This window comes from Coloeus monedula (genome assembly GCF_965178545.1).
Source record: "Coloeus monedula genome assembly, chromosome: 3".
Lineage (NCBI taxonomy): Eukaryota > Metazoa > Chordata > Aves > Passeriformes > Corvidae > Coloeus > Coloeus monedula.
The window spans coordinates 50054145-50073552 of record NC_138783.1 but is presented as its reverse complement, the minus strand read 5'-3'; the positions used below and the strand labels follow the sequence as shown (position 1 = coordinate 50073552).

Here is a 19408-nt window from a genome sequence, read left to right as displayed (position 1 = left end):
ATTTTGATTATCCTTTGCACTGGCATGGTCTCCTCAAGTTTAGCTCATGCTCTAAGTAGTGCAATCCTAGCCTGTGCAAGACATGGGAGTTAAAATACATTAAGAAGTTCAGCTGTGAACTGCCCTTTGTGACTGATGCTTCTACTTTCAGTGCAACTCACTATGGTACTTGTTTTAGCAATTTCCTAGCTACTGCTGAAAATTCTCATCTTTCTCCACTGAAACAGTAACTCATGTGCCACCATTTCAAACGTCTTACTGAAAATACAGATTGATTAAGTTTATCATTTTTCTTTTTCTGGACAATCAGTTATCACAGAAAGCTATCAGATGGGCCTGGCTTGACTTTGATACTGTAAAGTCATAGCATTTTGTGTTCATTGCACCTGCAGTTATCAACATCTACCTAGCCCTCACCCTCATTAACCTTTCCTGTCTATGAATCCCAGTGCTCAACATGATAACCTTTCTTGATAGATCTGACAAAAAACATTTTGGAAGTACAATTTTTTTTAACTCTCTTTTTCCCCACTACCTGATGGCTGTATGTCTTTCCTTGTGCTACTTTTTCTTAGGTGACTGCAAGATACCTGTGTTTTGTTTTAAAATAATGAGGTTTTATTTATTTTTAAGACTGAATGGGCATTTTTAAATTTTCTGCTTATCACAGCTAGTAAATACCTATTGCATTACTTAAATTGACATGAGGTTCAATAACTTCCTTGGAGAAAATAATGGGGCCCCTAAAGGAAAGAGGCATCTTTTGTTTTCAGACAGAAGACCACTGTGGCAACTAGCGTATGTTTGCATTTGCTTATCAGTTCCAACTAGTGGTAAAAAGACTGTTATTTTAAAGCGGGGCGGGGGAGGTTATGTTTTAAACAATATTTTACAAGGACTGCTCTCTTTATATTTTTGAAAAAAGCATGAAATGCTTTCAGCATACTCCAGCAGCCACAGTGGGTCAGCAGCAGCTGACTGGGAAAAATGAATGAAGAGCCACAAGATAGGGTCACTCAATGTCCATGATATCTTACATGGGACACCATGGCTACTTGCTTGCTCTGGCTTTACAGGACCAAGCAGGTGCTACTGACTACCCTTGTGGGGGGAACATCAGCTGCTTTCCTGGGTCGGAAGATTCAGCTCCCTGGCCAGGAAAACCAGGGGAGAGTATGTGATACAGGTCTTCCCCACAGACATGCACAAGATACCACATGCCTGGAATAGGGGAGACTCAGGCAAAATTTGCATTTGATTAAGACCATACGTCACCCTCTGAGAAGTCACAGGAACACAAAGCACCTCAAGCCAATTTTTGAACTAGCCCCTCAGTACTTCCCTCTTCTGTCATCTACCGAACCTCTCCACACTCTAATTATACTAAGGATAAAAGTCTGTCTACAAAATGTCTGGGCTTGAGTTTGTCACCACAGGTTTACCTATATCCCACAGACAGAAATGGGACAATTATTGTATTTTTTGTCATAGAACAAGAGATACCATGCTCACTACTCTCCATCACCTGGAAGAGGAACCTAGGATGGCAAGTTCAAATGTAGGTTTCTCTGGTGAACACATCCTAAAATTAGCTCGAGTGTGATTGCTGTCCCCTGCATTTACTTCCACAGTTTTCAAGGGAGACGGCTCTATTGCATCTTACAGCAAAGCCCATGCATTGCACTCCTCCCTCTCCACCCAGCCATCACAAGCCCTCACACAGTGCCGCTGCATAACCCTGGAGCTCCTGGCCCACCACTTCACATTACGTAGCTGTACGCTGAAGGACTGCAGGCAGCCAAGGACAACTTAGTCCGTGTCTTTACTCGCTAGCTGTGGTGCAGAGCCAAAGTACATACAGCTCCACCCCTGGTCAGACCAGTGGACAGCTGCCTCAGAGCTGGAGAACAAGTCCTAACTGCTCTTCTCTCTGGAATCACTGGGAATGCTGCCAAACCACTTTAAAAGAAGTATCTCTACGCTAAACAACATTTTATAATGGTTACTGGAAAGCCAGCTATTGCAAGGCCAAGCAGATGCCAAACTGTGTCTCGGAGCTGATGCAAACACTGCCTGGAAGACCAACACAATGATGACGCTTCTGAACTGTGGGACAGGAGTAATTTTCCATACTACAGCCTCACTCAAAGTAGCAAAATGTCCTGCTGTTGACAGCGTACTGGGGGTGGAGGTGAACTCCGGGTACTTTAACATTGTTTTTTTGGCCATTGGGGAAGTACCATTTGCTATTGATAATCTTTGCAGGTTGAAGACTGCCCCAGCTGTACCAACAAATTATTTCCATGCCAGACAGGATATGCAAACATGAGCGCGGGGACTCTGCAGTCTCTAATCTCCACCCAGCTCTCCTATGAGCACCATGATGCCTGTCTCGAGAGCTGGTGGCCAACTGACACTAAAACAGGTCGTTCTTATGGGCCACATCCAGCCTTGGTTAGGCAGTCTGGTTTCCTTGCATGTTCTCCTGTGTCCCCAATCTGGATGAGCCAAGCTGATAAAAAAATTACTTTCATATCTCCCAGACTACTCTTCAGGTAAACCATCCATTTCACAGTCAATAAAACAAAAGACAATTTTTTCACTTAGAAAGGTATTTAGCTGTATGTGAACTACCATGTTATGCAACAGTTGCAATAATGTACATTTTTTTCAGCATTTACATCAGCACTGTCATTCCACCAGTGCAGAACTGCAGTGGTTTCATAGGCCACACTCCAGAATGACACCCACTGCCTATATGTCTTCTCTACATCTTCTACTCTTTGAAGATTTTGAGACACAAAACTGATGCTCTGGGCTGGTGCTTCCAAAACTCCTCTGCATAGTTACTGCACAAAACAATAGTGAGTTATTCAGGGGCGGGATCGATAATTAATCTTACCAGAAATATAATATGGGGACTGAGAATGTACTATTTCCTTACACTTGTAGGAGAGTAATAATAGAGTATAAGAGTCACACTACAATGGGTGTCTAACCCATCTCATTATCATGGAAGCAGTTCCAAGATAAGATGCTTCAGAGAAAAATCTTCAGCTGCTTGCACCAGTCACTCAAAAACCTGGAACTGCTTTATTATGTAACAAAAAACCTGAGTCTGCCTGGCAGCTTGTCATTGCTACTGTTTCTATTTTATGTCCAATGTCAGTGTTTGTGTCCCAGCAAGCCTCCCTCTCTGACAGTTAACAGTTTCTTTTGGTAAATTACGTATTTCACATAACAATTAACTCCCTTGTCTGTGTATACCTGCCAGTATAATTTTTTGCCCCTAGACACTTAAATAGCTCACTCAGGCATTTCTATGTGATCTTGGGTCTACAAAATGCTAGTGCCCCACAAGTCTTTCGAGACCCTCCAGGTCCTTTCCCACACTGGGAACATGCTGCTCCAACATATGTTTGACTCTTTCTTATTGCTCGCTCTCGTTGTAGTTTGGTCTTCCATACTCACTTCATCCCTAAAAAAACATATTCCCAGGAGCATTCACTCAAAGTGAACAGTCCCAAGACAAAAAAATGGAAAAGAGATACAGGAATCACCAAGCTTAGTAGCCTGCAATATTGTAGCAAGCCTCTAGCCCCAAACACTACACAATAGTATATGCCCCCTCCTGGAGAAGTGAAGACTCCCTTCACAGCACCTTCCAGGGCTTAAAGGGGGGCTACAGGAAAGCTGGAGAGGGAAGCCTTTTCACAAGGGCATGTAGTGATTAGATAAGGGGAAATGGCTTTAACCTGAAAGAGGGAAGAGTTAGATTAGATATTCAGAAGAAATTCGAAGGTGGTGAGGCACTGGAACAGGTTGCCCAGCAAAGCTGTGGATATCCCATTCCTTTGATCAAGCTCAGGCTGGCCAGGGCTTTGAGCAACCTGATCTAGCAGAAGGTGTCCCTTCCCATGTGTAGAAGTCTAGAAGATAACCTGTGGACCCTCTGATTTTTGTCATTCCTTTTCGACCATGAGCATCTATGAATCTTGGGTGTTGCCTCCCCCTCGAGGGTGGGATGTCACATCATGGCAGGAAGGTTGGAACTAGATAATCTTTACAGTTCCTTCCAACACAAACCATCCTGTGATTCTGTTATTCTATGTTCATGGCATTATGAGCTAAAAAGCCAATTCCAAGATATTTAACACAAGAAAAACATGCCAAACGCTCTACATGTCATAGTGAACCACAGGAATAAACCAGAAAAAGCAAAGATATCATCACAATCCTAAACCCTTGCAACAGAAGGCAAATTACTTAGGTAAAATGCCTTAGTGATCCTGGGAGTCTGGCCATGGCATAAAGAAAGGGGAAAAAAAAGATACCTAACAAAAAAAAATCACTATTCCTTGACAACTTAAATTCTTTCCTGACCACAAGGCAAGACCCTGCAAAACCAGCTCCCACAGGCCAGCATCAGTATCTAATCCAGATCAATGCTCATCCCCTCTGGTTTCTACAAACCTACTCCAAATTACAAGTAACACAGAAAACATTACTCTCCAGAAGAGTCCAGCCTGGGTAAAGTGAGATCTGACTGGTGGGGTTTAGGGTTCTCGCCTTTCATGGCTTATTGTTACAATGCTCTTGCTATAACCATTTCACCAACAACCAATTTTGAAGTGGTTTCTAATTCATTACCCTAAGCTGAGATATGGAAAAAGCCTCTTTCTGAACTTCCCTGTGCCACAGTTTGCTGGTTCTAGTACTCAGAATCAGAATGACCGTGCCAATTTGATGCTGCTTTCATTAGAAATTTTTCCCCTTTTAAGCAACTGCCTCCTTCAAGTACCACTTTTCTTTTTACCAGAAATAGGAAAGAGGAGCTGGATAAATGACTGAATAATTACAGTTTCACACAAAAGTGGCACAAGCAGCCCAGCTACAAATAAGAGACACAGAGTAACCTCTACAGTGCAAGAATTCTGTCCTGACAGCTCCATTTTACTTCTTTCATCAAAGAATAAAAAGCATCAATCTGCAGCTTCAATAAGTCAGTCATATTGCAGCAGGTTAAACAGCAATTTCACAAGGGTAAACTGACCCAATTTGAAGCAGTGGGCACTCATCCAGTGACAGAATACAGAAGGCAGAGTGTGAAATGACTGACTAACTCACTACACCAAAATGAAATTTTCCAGTATTATATTAAAATAGAAAACCAAGAATTTCTACAGCAAAACGATTGATATTTATTTCCCCTAGTTCTCAAGTTTTTCTGGAAAACTGAAGTCTCTCAAATATTTTCATTTTGATGAATCAGCACATTCCAGTTTCAAAGGTTTTAGATCTTTCTGACTTGCTCTAATGACATTATATTACTTTGTGAATTTGGGGGTATTAGGAAGATTAGAAAGTGCTAGCTAATATGACAGGGTGGTATGAAGAAAAAGGTTTTTTTTTTTCCCCAGCAAGCATATAATTAAGATGCAAAACAGCAGCTGAATCATATTCCCACAGCTCTGTTCCCTGCCCTGTGTGATATACCCCAATACTCTCTTCTCTAAAAACAAGACACATATTCATAGCTGGCGAGGGAAGTAGGATGGTAAACTGAGTTCAAGAGCTCCTTCAGTGTATTTCCAAGGTCTTACATTTCATACACGGAGATGCTGCTTGAATGTGGGAATGTACATTTTCCTCAAGATAAGAGGAACACATCTGTTCAATTTGTGAATTTACTTAACTGCTTGAAAGTGACAGGGTTCCCCAAAAAGCTAAAGGGAAAATCAATTTTCACTCATTTTCCTTAAGCTCCTTTGATAAATCCAGACCTAATGTATCATCCCTCCTTTCTTTAGCAGGCTACTCATGGTGACCCCCACTCCGAGTCCTGGTGGCAATGTAGGGACAGTAAATGGACACCACAAGCCAAGACAAACTTTGAATTAGGCCCCATCCTTGTGAAGCATGGTCTGTAATTTCCTTAAATCACCAGTCAGCTTCCTCAAAATAATTCATACGAAATTTATAGAAAAAAATGAAACAGGGAACAACTCATCCTTGAGGACTCCAGGACTCCAGGCCATCTCATTTTTAATGCTAATAATATACACGTGAAAATGTAGGATTGCCTCATAAACCCAGCTCCTGCATTCCCACTCTTGGACAGTCACCCCCCCCCCCCCCCCATCTCACCAGATCCTCATGCATTATCTGTTTTCCCAATACTCCTCCTTCCTATCACCCCATGTTTTGTTACAACTCTTTCTGGCCTGGATTTTTGCCTCCTGAGGGCATATATAACTGGTGATGGACATCCTGTTGCGGTGGTCGTTCTCTCTGCAAGCATCATTTGTACCCAAGTTAACACTGTACTGTGACAGGAAAAGAAATGAGGAATTAAATAAGTGTATTACAAAGACCGTGTCACCACTGTACAGCCAGGTGTCAGCTGAACTTTCTTCTCAATCATAAGGTCAGATTTGTTCAATTGATTTTTAAGCAATATGTTATTACTTAAAAAATACATTTTTTAAAAAATCACTGAGCTTACAATGCAATATTTTCCCAACCTACTTTCTCAAAAGAAAAGACATGCTGCATAATTCTACCATTTCCATATATATCTAAGGAATCATAATTAGAATAATTAATCAGTGACTATGTTCAACAGTTTCATGCCTGCAGCAAAAAAATTATTTAATTTCTTAAAATGCTGGAAGTTAAACAAACAAATTGAGTAAACTTTGCCCTCAGCTCTGAAAAACAACTGATCCAGAGCTACTACATATTCAAGAGAACAAGAAAAAAGCTGACTGAGAAAAGGCATTGGAAAATCACTGTGAACTCTTACCAGAACATGTGACCAGCAGCTACAAGTCTGTCCCCTTTCCCCACCCAACCATCTGAAATCTTTTCTGCAAGCAGGATCAAAACACATGCTACTGTCTTCCCAACTGTAAAGCAAATACCTTGTAAAATATAATCCCAGTGGTACCAACATTTTCTAGCCCTTAGTAAGAGCATCAAACTGATAAACCTACAAAAGCATTCCTGGGTTGACTTTTGGACTCAAAAAATTGCAAAGCATTCCATAGGATACTCTCTCCCAGCCAATTTTGAACCATTCAGCTGTCTTTAGAGGTGTGACTAAAAACAAAATCGAATCTCAGCTGTCAGAGTCAGAGCTAATGTGCAAGTAACAAAATGACCACGTGCAGACTGAAGTGACAGTCCCCTGGCAATGTGCATGGTCCCCTGTCAGCTCTCCCCATTGCTGAAGAATGTGTTGCAGGGTGTCTTGCAGCACTCCCCGGCCTTTCAGCCCGCCAGGCTGGCCAGATCCTGAGATGTGCAAAAGCCCCTGTGCTTTCCATCACGCAGATGTCACAGAGATCTAGCTGTTGGGTAGCACTGGAATCACCTGTGGCCCCAGTCCCCCAGTTCCTATACCAACTGTTGTAAACAGCATCTTGTAAAGATTTCAGTAACTGGGAGAATTTAGAATATGGGTTGGGGGTTTTTCAGAATCAAAACAAAACTAAGCTTTAAAGTTTTGCAATTCTTCATAACACAGAAGTCTATCTCTTCTCAAAATAAACATACACAGAGATGAAGCTAAACAAATGGGCTTCAATGTGGCCAAATCCAGATATTCTTAAAATGCATTTTCTTACTCCATGCATCTCAAAGGACCCTCCCTGACAAATCTCCAGGGAGACACACCACAAACCTAACAGACAGGCTTCTTATGAGTGTTTTGTGCTCTCAGATTAAAGCTGAAGCTACAGTAAGCCAGAAGTTGCCATCACTGATAGACTAAACAAACTGTTCACTGTTAATATAGACTGTATTGTTTTTTTCATCGAATGATATTCTCAGATTTAGACTATGCCTTATATCATTGTTATGAACTTGCAAGCAAAGAGGAAGATTTCACACTTACTGGTACTGTCACCTCCACTGCCACCAAATGCATCAAGTCTATTTTCCCAAACTGCTCTAGCTGTCTTAAAAGATTTTTGTTCCTACCATTAATACTGAAAGACCATTCCAGCAGCTCTCTCTTCCAAAGCTATCCATGACTTCTAAGAGTCAATCTAACTGTACTGATAACCTTTTGTGTGTGTATGCATTTGGTCTTTTAACTCTGAATTTTCTTCCTGTCATTGATATTTATGTCCAGAAGTATTTACAGAGAGCATCAGTGTGAGTCTAATTCCTTCCCTTCCTTGGTATTGTTCATTTTCTACTCAACCCATTTTACCAAAGGCGCCAGTCCCTTGCATTGGCCAATATCACTTTCTCCTTTTGTACTTTTTCTCCCGTCTTGACAACTCACCTTCTCTTTCTGCTGACATATTTTCTCCCATGTGAAGTAATTCAGCTGTTCTCCAGAAGCCAGTCTCTTCTTTCACGGTCATATTCAATGAGTCACCTTCTCCTTCAGAGATCTGTCCAATCTTCATTTCAGTATTTTCCTAAGGATCCTGAGATGTTGTCTACAACCATATTCTTCTGTTCCATTCTTCTGTTTTAATCTAAAATCAACATTCACAGTTTTGACTGTGATATTTTTCTATATGCTTTGGCAGACAAATACTAAAGTATGAGTAAGTTTTATTTAATACTTAAAACTGGTAGCACACATCCTATAATTGCTAAAACCTGCCACAGAATCACAGATTATCTTAGGTTGGAAGGGACCTTAAACGTCATCTAGTTCCAACCCCGCTGCCATGGGCAGGAGTGACATCTTCCACTAGACCAGGTTGCTCAAAGCCCCATTCAACCTGGCCTCATCATTGTACACAGAGATCACCTCCTCTACTTCTTCAGAAGCGTGTCTTCGTAATTTTCTCTTCTTTATTTTTATCATTTGGAGAAAGAAAAATAGAAGAAATTCTCCTGCATACCCTCCTTTACCTACAAGTCTGCACAAGTAGACTCCTTTGACTGCTGGTTTCTTGGCTTTTTTAAAACTTTGTCAACATAAGGCTTGCACCTTCAGATTAAGTTCAGCAGTTTATCTGCTCATCAGCAACAACCAAACACACAAATCACGCACTCAGTTGCAAGGACTATCAAACTGCCTTTAAACTCTGCCAATTACTAACTGAAAGCCACAAGACTCTTAAACTGCAGCTAAGCAAACTACAGATGTGTCTACATACACATCTGTTCTTTCACATTTCTCCAAAACAAGGATCTGCATCACAGTAGCCAAAATAATTAAAACAAAATGCCTCTAAATGCCTACATCCTGCCCTAATTGTCAAGCTTGCCAACATTGCCATCAGCTGTACTGACATATTCACTGCTTCTAACTAGTTGAAGAAAAAATAAAAGACGGGGGGAAAAATGTTTTGCTCCCCGGAGTACACTGGGAAGAAGATGCTGTTAAGAAAGAGTTAATAAATGTGAGGAACAAACCTAAGGTAAGCCCAGTGTCAACCAAAGCAAGAGAATTTGACCTTCTAGAAGATGGGTACTTGATGAGTGGAACAACTCTCTCTTACATGATAGAGCATTTCTACTTTTCAAAAGAAAGGACAGTCTCTGCACTTCCAACCTGCTGATGGTCGTGGAACAGAGGTTGCTACTTGACCTATCAGGGAAAAAGCTCTCAGAGCTCCTAGCTTTCAGTCAAAAGGGAAATACAGGCATTAAAAAATGATGAACTATCTTGAACTACAACATATGTCTCACCAGCTTTATTTTCCAGGTCCCAAGTACAAGTAGGAATTATGTCCATCAACTACCTTTACATACTGGAAACCATCCACAGAAACAAGGTGAAATGGAAACTGGAAGTCTGTAATACAAAGGAATACAGTGACACACTTCATTTTGGATTCCTCAAAACTACAACAAATACGGGATCTCTCCTTGAGGAGGAGAACAAATAATATCTCACAGTTCATGAGGCTTTATTAATGCAAAATGAAACAGTATCAAGGAGCTTTACACTCATGTACCCGGTGAGATTTTACCAGATGTGAATTCTGTGTTGCCAATCTAAACGCCCCTATCTGTAGCAAACTGCAGTTAACCAGCAGTCATTGTCTTCCCAGCACTGAGCAGAGCCCTGCCCAACATGAAAAACTGCTATTTAAAAAGGAAGCATACTAGACTACCTTGGCTAGGAACCAGAAATATCACCTAGGTACCTCCAGCAACAGCTACAACAACAATTAGAAATCAGGCGGGTGGCACTTCAAATGAGACATGAAAACAGATTTAGGGCTGCCAATAGAATTTACCAAGATTCACAGCTATACAGCCACAACTACCAAGCACTAAAAACCTCATCATGAACAGACTCTCAAGAAATCCTCATCCTCATAATGAACAGCAGAAGAGCTGAGGTGGGACTTAACATGCCTACAGGCTTGACCTGGTTTCCTTCCACACAGAGAACACACAAATTCTGCTTCCATTCCACTTCAGTCACTTCCGTGTGGTCTTTCCAGGTCCTGCCTGTTGAGTTTTGCTAAGATTTCCTATAATTTCTAAAAAGCTTTTCAAGTTATGGAACTCCTACACTTGAGGGATGTCCACTCTTACTCTTCCATGGTAAGACTTTATTCTCAATGCGGTCCTGGTATTTCTATGAGTAAAGATCAAAGTACTCTGTAAAGGTAACAAACTGGGTTTTTTATTACAATAGAATATTTGAAAACAGCAATCCTTTTGCAAACATGTATGGATTCAGGTAGGAATGGCAAAGGGAAAGTTATGTATTCCATCTTTGGAGCTAATTTTAATAAAATCAGCATTCGTGAAACCCAAACTCCTCTGTTTATCACATTTTAAAATCAAACTCGATGCTTTTTTTTTCTTTTTATGATTAAAGCTTAAAAACTACTTGCTATAACTTTTAATATAATTTGTGAACATAGTGTAACTTTTGGCAGCTATTGGCACAGAAAACTGCAGCATCAGACCTGAACTTGCACTATTGGTTTGACTGCACTTCTTTGTCAAATACGATATTTGAAAGAAACCTGATTCAAATGATTAATGAGTAGAACAATCACTAGTGTAAATAGATACTACCCAACTGATACTGAAACCCAGGCAAGAATCAATTTCTTCTTTGTTCTTCTTTGAATTACACCTTAAGAAAGCAAGAATAGGAAAAAAATACTATTATTTAGAAGTATTCCTCCTTTTTTCTGAAAACTAGGTATGCCTTCACAACTATGATGAGCTGTGTTACTTTCAGGAAAATCCCAAATCATTCCATTTGCACTGAGTGAAAGTTTAAGGGATGTCTGAATTTTGAAAGAAACAATACACACGAAGAAAAGACCACTCTCCTACGCTGGAATTACTGATACTTTATTAGGTTTAGCACTGAAGGTCAACAAAAGAGTACTTACCTTCTGTTTTGGAAAGAGTTTTGGAATAGAAATCAGTCTGTTGCTATGTGACTGGTTTCCAGGCAGCAGTTCCACTCACTTCTTTGGGGAAAAGACATGTTCTTCTGTTTCTGCAAATGCTGTTTATATTGAGTAAATCCAAGTATGTTCAACTCAAACAACATACTGTGAACCATTAATGAAAAAATGCATTTGCAAAAACCAGAACATAATACACTGACCTCTCTCAACTCCTATCTGGAGAAAGAGATGCATCATATGCATGACAGATTGCTGGCATTACATTTTCTGGCTGTTGACTTGAGAGAATGCCAACTTTTATGAAACATACTTGATCTATTCCATTTATTTTGTGAATAAACATGAACAGCTTCCTCCACTTCTTACCACATTTGAAGGGCTTAGACATATCAAAAGCGACAAGTGTCAGTGGAAATACTATAAAAGGGTGACATTTTCACTGAATACTGATCAACATCCCTCAAGTACGCACCAAGAAGGCATTAATAAAGTAATTTTTTCTTACAAGTTTTTTACACTATTTTTATTTGGCCCTGTCTATAAAAAAGTGTCTCTGTCAATTTAGCATCTGTTATGACTCACTTAAGGAAGTTCAGAAAAATGAGAGGTAATTTAAAAATTCAGTACAATATGATGAAATCCATTCAAGCTGAATTCAAACATCATTACTTAAATCAAACTTCATTGCCCTGTTTTCACCAACTCTGAATTGAACAACCTAAATTGAATCAAACTCTTATTTGATTATTTTTTCAGATAATAAATAAGTTGCTCAGGAAAACAAAACCCAAAATCCACATTTATATCTGTTGAATTTTAAAGAACTTAAAGGAAATTATTTTGCTTTTTAACATAATTAGCATCCAGTAAAATAAATTAGGAGGCATCAGCTTTCATTAGCTTTAGCTTTCCACTTATGCAAGTCTTGGCTTTGAATAAATGCAGAAAGAAGACACTTAAATTGCATACTGTAAATAAAGTCAGAAATCATGCATATTAAGAGCTAGTCTGCTCATTTGCTAAGAGCCAAACAATTATAACAACAAATTCTAACTTCAAAGAAAACCAAGCGTGATGGCAAATTCAACCTCTCTGGAAAAAAATAAAACACAAGAATGACAAAGAGAAGGATTAAGAAGACACCAGGGACCAGACCTTACGACATAAGCAGCAAAAGGTTAGACAACTGAAAGGGGGTTTTCTTTGTGTGAGAGGATTCGGCCACATCCTTTCCAGTGGGTCTGTGAGGACACTATCTCCCAGCAACACTGTCCAGTGCTGCACATATCCTGCAGCTTATGTGATAAAGCAGTACTGCTGTGCACCCCTTCGATACAAACCAAAGCTGTGCACACTCCCAAAAAATGACCAAACTCACCAACAAAATTATACAGCCCACAGACACACATTCAAGAATAACATTCAAGCTGCAAAGTCAATCGCTCAAGAACTGTGTAAGACAATTTAATTTACATTTAAATGTAATTCACTCTTTACCATATACGGTAGAACATTAATCTTTCCTTACACAACTTAACCTAACCTTAACCCAGTATCTCCATGGATATCAGGCTGTGAAGAAGCTGTATTGTGTATCTTCCTCCTACTTCACCGTTCATACAAGTTGAAAGGTGTAGTATCAGTACGCTACAGAGAACTAAAAAGGCAAAGGAGGATCTTAGTGCTAAAGCTGTTCACTTCTCTGTGCTGAAGGGCTAGGCTCTACCTCTGCCTCTACTAAGACTCCTACCTGGAGAAGTCAGGGATGTGAGCTCCTCTGCACATAATGTATGTCCCTCATTTTCTCTGCAGGTGATTTGAGATTTGGGGATATGACTTCTAGAAGAGCTGGAAGTATAATGTAACTGACCAATATGCTACAAAGATCACACACCAGGAAAAGGGCACTAACGACCAGTGGCCACTTTGGCTCTTAATTGCATCTGTTTCAGCACCTCATTCATAAAATGGGGGGTGGGGGGAAAGGCAGTACCTTGCTGCCTTCCACTGTGCATAAAAAGAAATGCCCACTAACGTGCAAATCCTGACTGACAGTCACTGGGACAAAACTAAATACTAAGGTTCTGTCACCAAACCAAGTATCAGTAGACCCTCCCAGTTCAATTATACTGTTTACATGGTGTGGGCAAGACTGTGCCTCAGTTTCTCATCTGTTAAATAGAAAAGTATCTTGCTTCACAGAGCTTTTATGAGAGCAAGCACATGCTTGAGATTATGAGGGACTCTGATACTATGGTGATTCAGGATATACTCAAGCATGAAACACAGCCAAGTACACACCGTGGAAACTAAATGAAAAGCTTAACGTTTTCAGAACGAGGAATTTAACCTGAAATTTTACCCACATTTTCGCCATCTATATTTTCCCTTTGACTTATTTGTAGCATTAAAGAATGCAGAAGTAATACCAGAAAGCAGAAAAAAGTCAAATAAGGCAAGTATTGGATGTTTTCTTTGTCCTCACATCTAACACACAATACTCATTAGGATAACACTCTTGCCAGTAAGTGTGTGCTTAGCAGAAAGACATTAGCAGAATTTGGGAATGTGTATTAAAGTACAAGAGACCATACCTAAATGGCCACCCCATTCCAGTTGGCTGAATCCTTTTCACCTGTCATTGGAAGGATTCGTACACACTTTTGCTTAATTCTCTCTGAAAACCCACAAGGGTTGACTCCAGCAAATATTACAGTTACATCATATAGATACACAAGATAAAAATTAAGTTAGCAAACTGCTTGTACAAGACTAACTGGGGAACTAAGGGTGTCTTTTACCAAAAAGTGCTCACACTCAAAGAAACATCATGCTTTGTCAAGAAAATGTCTCCGTATGAAATTTTGGCCACCTCTAGCATCTCCATCAACCCACTAAACCTTTTTTATCAAATACACAAATTCCCTGTACAGTCGTATTAAGCATTTCCACCTTAGAAAGGCAGTGCTGGACTGGTACAGTCCAGGGACTGCAGACCCTCACCCTCCCACAGTGGGAATTGAACTGTTGCGGGCGGAACAGGGCATTTCTGCAAAACAGAGTTCTTTAACTCTCCACCAACTCAATCGCAAAGTTCCTGCCTTACACCTTGAGTTTTGCTTCCTTTGCCCATAGATCTGCTGCCCACGCTCTGTCGGGCACATGGATTTGTTTTCCGTGCCAGTGTCCGACCAGGGGCCAGGTGTGCCAACAGGGCTGAGGGTGGCCTGCGCACCCGGCACCTTGGCCCGGCCGAGGAGCTGCCGGGGCCCCTTCGCGCCAGCCGCCATTTACCTGGAGCAGGTGGTGGGCCGCCAGGTACCCCAGCCGCGGGCCTCCCCGCACGCCGGGCGGCAGCCGCCCCGTGCCGTAGCCATGCCAGGCCACCACGTAGGGGTTGTCCATTGTCAGCCAGTAGCGCACCTGCCCGCCGAAGTGGCGGAAGCACAGCTCGGCGTAGTCACGGAAGAGCTGGGGCAGGACGGGGCTGGCCCAGCCGCCGAAGGCGTCCTGCAGGGCCTGCGGCAGGTCCCAGTGGTAGAGGGTGACGACGGGCTCGACGCCCATCTCCCGCAGGCGGGCCAGCAGCCGCCCGTAGTGCGCTAGCCCGGCCGGGTTGGGGGGCGCCGTCCCGTTGGGCAGCAGCCGGGCCCAGGACAGCGAGAAGCGGTAGTGCGAGACTCCCAGGCGCCGCAGCCCCTCGACGTCGCGGAACAGGTTGTTGTAGCTGTCGCTGGCCACGTCGCCGCCCACGGGCCCCGGCGGGGCGGCCCCCGGCGGCGTGGCCGGGCGGTGGGCGAAGGTGTCCCAGACGGACGCGCCTTTGCCGCCCTGGCGCCAGCCGCCCTCCGTCTGGTAGGCTGCGCTGCCCGCGCCCCAGAGGAAGCCGTCGGGGAAGGTGTCGTGGAGGAAGAGCTGGTCCTGCGGGTAGGGCAGCCGGGCAAAGCGGGACCAGGTGCCCGCGCCCTGCCCCGGCGCCCCCAGCCCCAGCCGCCCCAGCAGCAGCAGCAGCAGCAGCAGCGACAGCGGCAAGGCGGCGAGAGCCATGCTCCCGGCGGGGCTCCGCGACGGCGGCTCCCACCTCCCCGCCGCCCCATTTTATCTCACCTCGCGCCCCCCCCTCTCCCGCCCCGGTGGGCACGGCCATTAATAATTACCTCGGAGCTGCCGCCTGCATCCTTCCCGGCCGGTTCCAGCGGGGAGAGCTGCCGCCGGGGGCGGGAGCCAGGGCGTGAGACGGGGCCGGCGGGGAGGAGAGGGGGGAAGCGGGGCTCCTCGGGGAGAGGTGAACCCTCTCGCCCCCTCAGGGAGCACGTGTGTACCCCCACGGCCCCCTGAGGGCGGAGATCCCGGTTCCGGGCGGCAGGCGGGGTCCCGCAGCCCTTCGCCCGTTCCACCGGGGGCCCGCACCTCGCTGCGACTCCGGTGCCCCCTCGGAAGCGAGACTCTCGCCGCTGCCCTGCGCCCTTTCCTCCCTTTAGAAGAGCCCGCGGAGAGATTCGACGGCCGGACCCGTCCCCTCCGGGGGGCTGAGCGTAGCCCCCTCCCGTCCCCCGCTGCAGTGCCGCCGTCGGGGAGTCCGTGGGGCAGCGGCCCCTGCGCTGGGCCGAGGGGGAAGGGCGAGGAAATAAAAACGCTTTTCCCTTCACTCAGTGTCTCCGTCGTGCTGCTTTAGCAAGACACATCGCACCTGCGATCTCTCATGTAGCAGCAGTTGCAGAGAAACTCGTTCTCCAAGGACATCATACACTCACTCCTCCCCGCCCGCTCCCCGGGAGCTCATGGGCTGTCACCTCCCAGTAACAACAGTTTTCTTTCCTGGAGTAGGAAGTTGGTATATTTGGTTGTTTGCTGCACACAAAACAAGTTCTAGTTAGAAATGCCTCACGGATCTTCACGGAGATGAAACAAATCGAGCTAAGTTTGATTACTGAGTTACATTTCCTAACTGAGCAGGCGTGAGGCATGGACTGCTCTTTAAAGGCAGGTCTCAAACTGCCCTTTGCGTCTCCCTTGTACAGAACAGTTCAACCTAGACTGCGAATCAAGAAACAGCCCAACACATTGCAGAACGTGGTATTCAGTGGTGTGAACTCTTAACAGAATTTGGGGCACCTAAGAATAAAATACATCCACTAGACAGGCTGTTAGGCACAGAGAGATGTTCCCAGGAGATAAGGCTGTTGTTTAACTACAGAATTAAGGCGTTTAGATAATTTCCTTTTCGTTTTAGAAAATAAACGCCCTCAGGGGAAAATTACAGATAATCACTAATAGTGAGTCAATGTATTTAAATGCCAGTTGTGAACGTTTCCTTTTGTGCACAGGATGGGCTCTCACCTCTCCCAAATGCAGGCAGGGAATTTGCCATGCCTGTCCACCTTTTCTGCACTGATCCAGATCAGTTTTGGGGATTGATCTCTGCTGTTTTTAAAGAGACCAAAGATGTAGGGGACAGGATTGGAGTTAGTCTTCCACTGTTGGCAGTCAATTAATTGCCGTGTTAGGGGGATGGAGGTCTGAACAGTCAAGGGGACCATTGACAGCCCTTCCCTACGGGGGGAAGTTTGTAGGGTGGAACAGGAGGTGACAGGCCCAGAACCAAGGCTGGACATTGGCTTCCAGGAGTGAGTTTGGGATACAGTCTGACAAGGTGCTGGAATTCAATTACAGTCTGAGTAAGTGACAACTTGAGGTACAACAACAGAAAAAGCTGTTGCCATCACCTGCTACTTACTTGCAGAAATTGGAGATTAATTGTTAAGTGCACTGGGGCATTGTTGCAATTGTTCCTGTGCAAGGAGTGGAGAGCCAGGCTCCCGTTCAGCTGCAGACCTGACTTCAAGGGAAGCATAATGTCTTGATGGATTTTGCTGACAAACTATTTTAAAAGTTGATATGTACAGGCATGTCTCAGAAACACCACCACCAAAAAGAGAGTATTAGTGATGGTAAGTATATTGCTAATATTTAAGGAAAAAAATTCATTGAGTATATAGGGACACGAGATTTTGAAATACATCATGGTACATTCTCTTTTCATGTGTTAATTATTAACTAAAACCTAGATCAATCCTATTTGTACTTGGGCAGCACCAATAAGGAGACATTAAACTGAAGCTCCTTCACTAGGAACTTGTTTCTTCCAGAGCCTGTCAACACTCAAGGAAAAGAAATGGCCTCATGGTGTTACTCTGAGTAACACCAGACTAGACAAGATCTTTGTCAACTTCTGAAAAAGGCTACGTTATCTAAAAACTGTCCAGGAACCCTACAGTGACTGCACTCCTGAAGCAAGAAGCCCATTTTTGTGGGACAAAATCTGACCATAAGTTGGTGGAACAAAGCCATCACCTCAGCTGTCACTTTACCTGCATGTCTGTCAGCTGAAAACTTTATCCTTTTTTTTTTGTGTGTGTGTAAATGACAGAAAATGTGCAATGTGGCCTCCAGTTCCATGTGTTGTTTTTGTTTTCTTTCTTAGAGAGCTTGTTTTCATGTCTTAGGACAACACAACCACCAACTGCTCTGAGCCAATGTATTTTTTTTCCTAGCAGACAGCCTAACAAACTCTGTGCAATATTAACCATGCAGAAAGGTCAGCCAAGCACTTGCAGACATCCAGGTCTCCATCGTTGCTCCTTGAGTTCAAAGTGTGGCTCCACTGTGTCTGTGTTGCTGAGCAAGCACACTTTCAGTTCTGCCCCAGGTAAGCAGATCAGGATTTGACTTTCAGCCTCTTTGTATTGGTGATTACTGAATGTTCAATTTTCGATAATATGTGTAATGTATAGTACTGTGTCATTATAATCTTCCTCCAGGCTGTGCTGAGATTTTCCTTGCTTGCTATGGAGTCAGTGCATGCAATCAAACTCGAGTGTTCTGACTGAGCACTTCTGTTTATACCCCAAAGAGGCTGAATCTTCTGGGATACTTAATTTTAGGTAAAATAGTTTTATTACTGCTTTCGATTCATTTAACAGCTTTCCCTGAGGTAATATCATGCTTCAATGCAGCAAACCCCTTTATCATGTTAAGATCTCCAGAGAAGAGCTAGAAGCCGTATACCAGTAGCATCTGTGATGGAACAAGTGATCTCAGTGCCTAAAACCATCATTTCCTGTTTTAATGCCCCTTCTCTGTTCACAAACATCCTTCCAAATGCATGCAGCCCTACAGCCAGTTGAAAATAGCCTTGTGTAATAGATTTGCAGTGTCAGCATTTCATCTCAAGCCACAAAAGTATTTGCTAACACTTGGAAAAACTGCTTAAAAAATCAGCACCTGATTTAGACTTGAATGTTTTCTCTGCTGCTGCCATCACTGTACACATAACAGCACTACTTCTTTTTTCTGTCTGTTAAATGCAAACTGCTAAGCTGTCAAACTTTACTTTCACTTCCTCATCAATAGCTGTTTCCAGTGAAAAGATGTCCAACAGCATTCTAGATTTACCTTCTTCATCCCTGCCAGAACACCACAGACTACAAGGCAAATAAGCTCCTTCTCATTTTTCTGAGAGAAGTTGCGAGTGCAGTTTTCTTGAAAAAATGCAGCCTTCCATACCTGTTCCTTCTTTCTCACATGATCACACTGCTTACATGCATTCACTGTACATTCAGAATTACTTTAGAGACAGCTAGAGACTGATTGTATTGAAATTAGAAACAGGGTATTGTCAGGTTCAAAATATACCTGCTGATATAATAAATGCAGTGCTGTGGAATGCTTGGGAAGATGTTGAATCCTCCTCTCTCTTATCTGCAAGTACCAAGTCACTCTCATCTCCACTTTTTTCCAATGCCTTCTTCTGAATCATGGGCACTCTAGTCATCTCCTGTTTCAAATTCTTTTTTTCCCATAAAGAGCTCTGAATTAGTACTCTTTCATTGTGTGGCAGGATCTAGTGTGAGGTGGGAAATTAGAAACCTAAACTTTAATTGTTTCCTCTTTACACTTTTGAAACTGTGTCTCCAAGAAGTGGGCAAAACCTAAACATCACTTTGTAGGAAAAGTGGAATTCCAAGTACTTTGAGCCTTCTTACTTTTCA

At 43.1% G+C, this 19408-nt stretch overlaps 1 protein-coding gene across 1 annotated transcript in view; it reads right to left on the bottom strand.

Annotated features, from left to right (window-relative positions):
• Window positions 1–19191, bottom strand: part of KL (klotho) — a gene marked incomplete at both ends in the record, with an annotated part of 50078 nt that extends 30887 nt beyond the window's left edge. Inside the window, 3 exons of the mRNA XM_082277814.1 lie at window positions 14652–15440; window positions 15515–15958; window positions 19129–19191. Of these exons, the coding sequence (XP_082133940.1) occupies window positions 14652–15440; window positions 15515–15958; window positions 19129–19191 (1296 nt within the window). The remainder of the gene's footprint in view (window positions 1–14651; window positions 15441–15514; window positions 15959–19128) is intronic.
• Window positions 19192–19408: the final 217 nt, after the last annotated feature.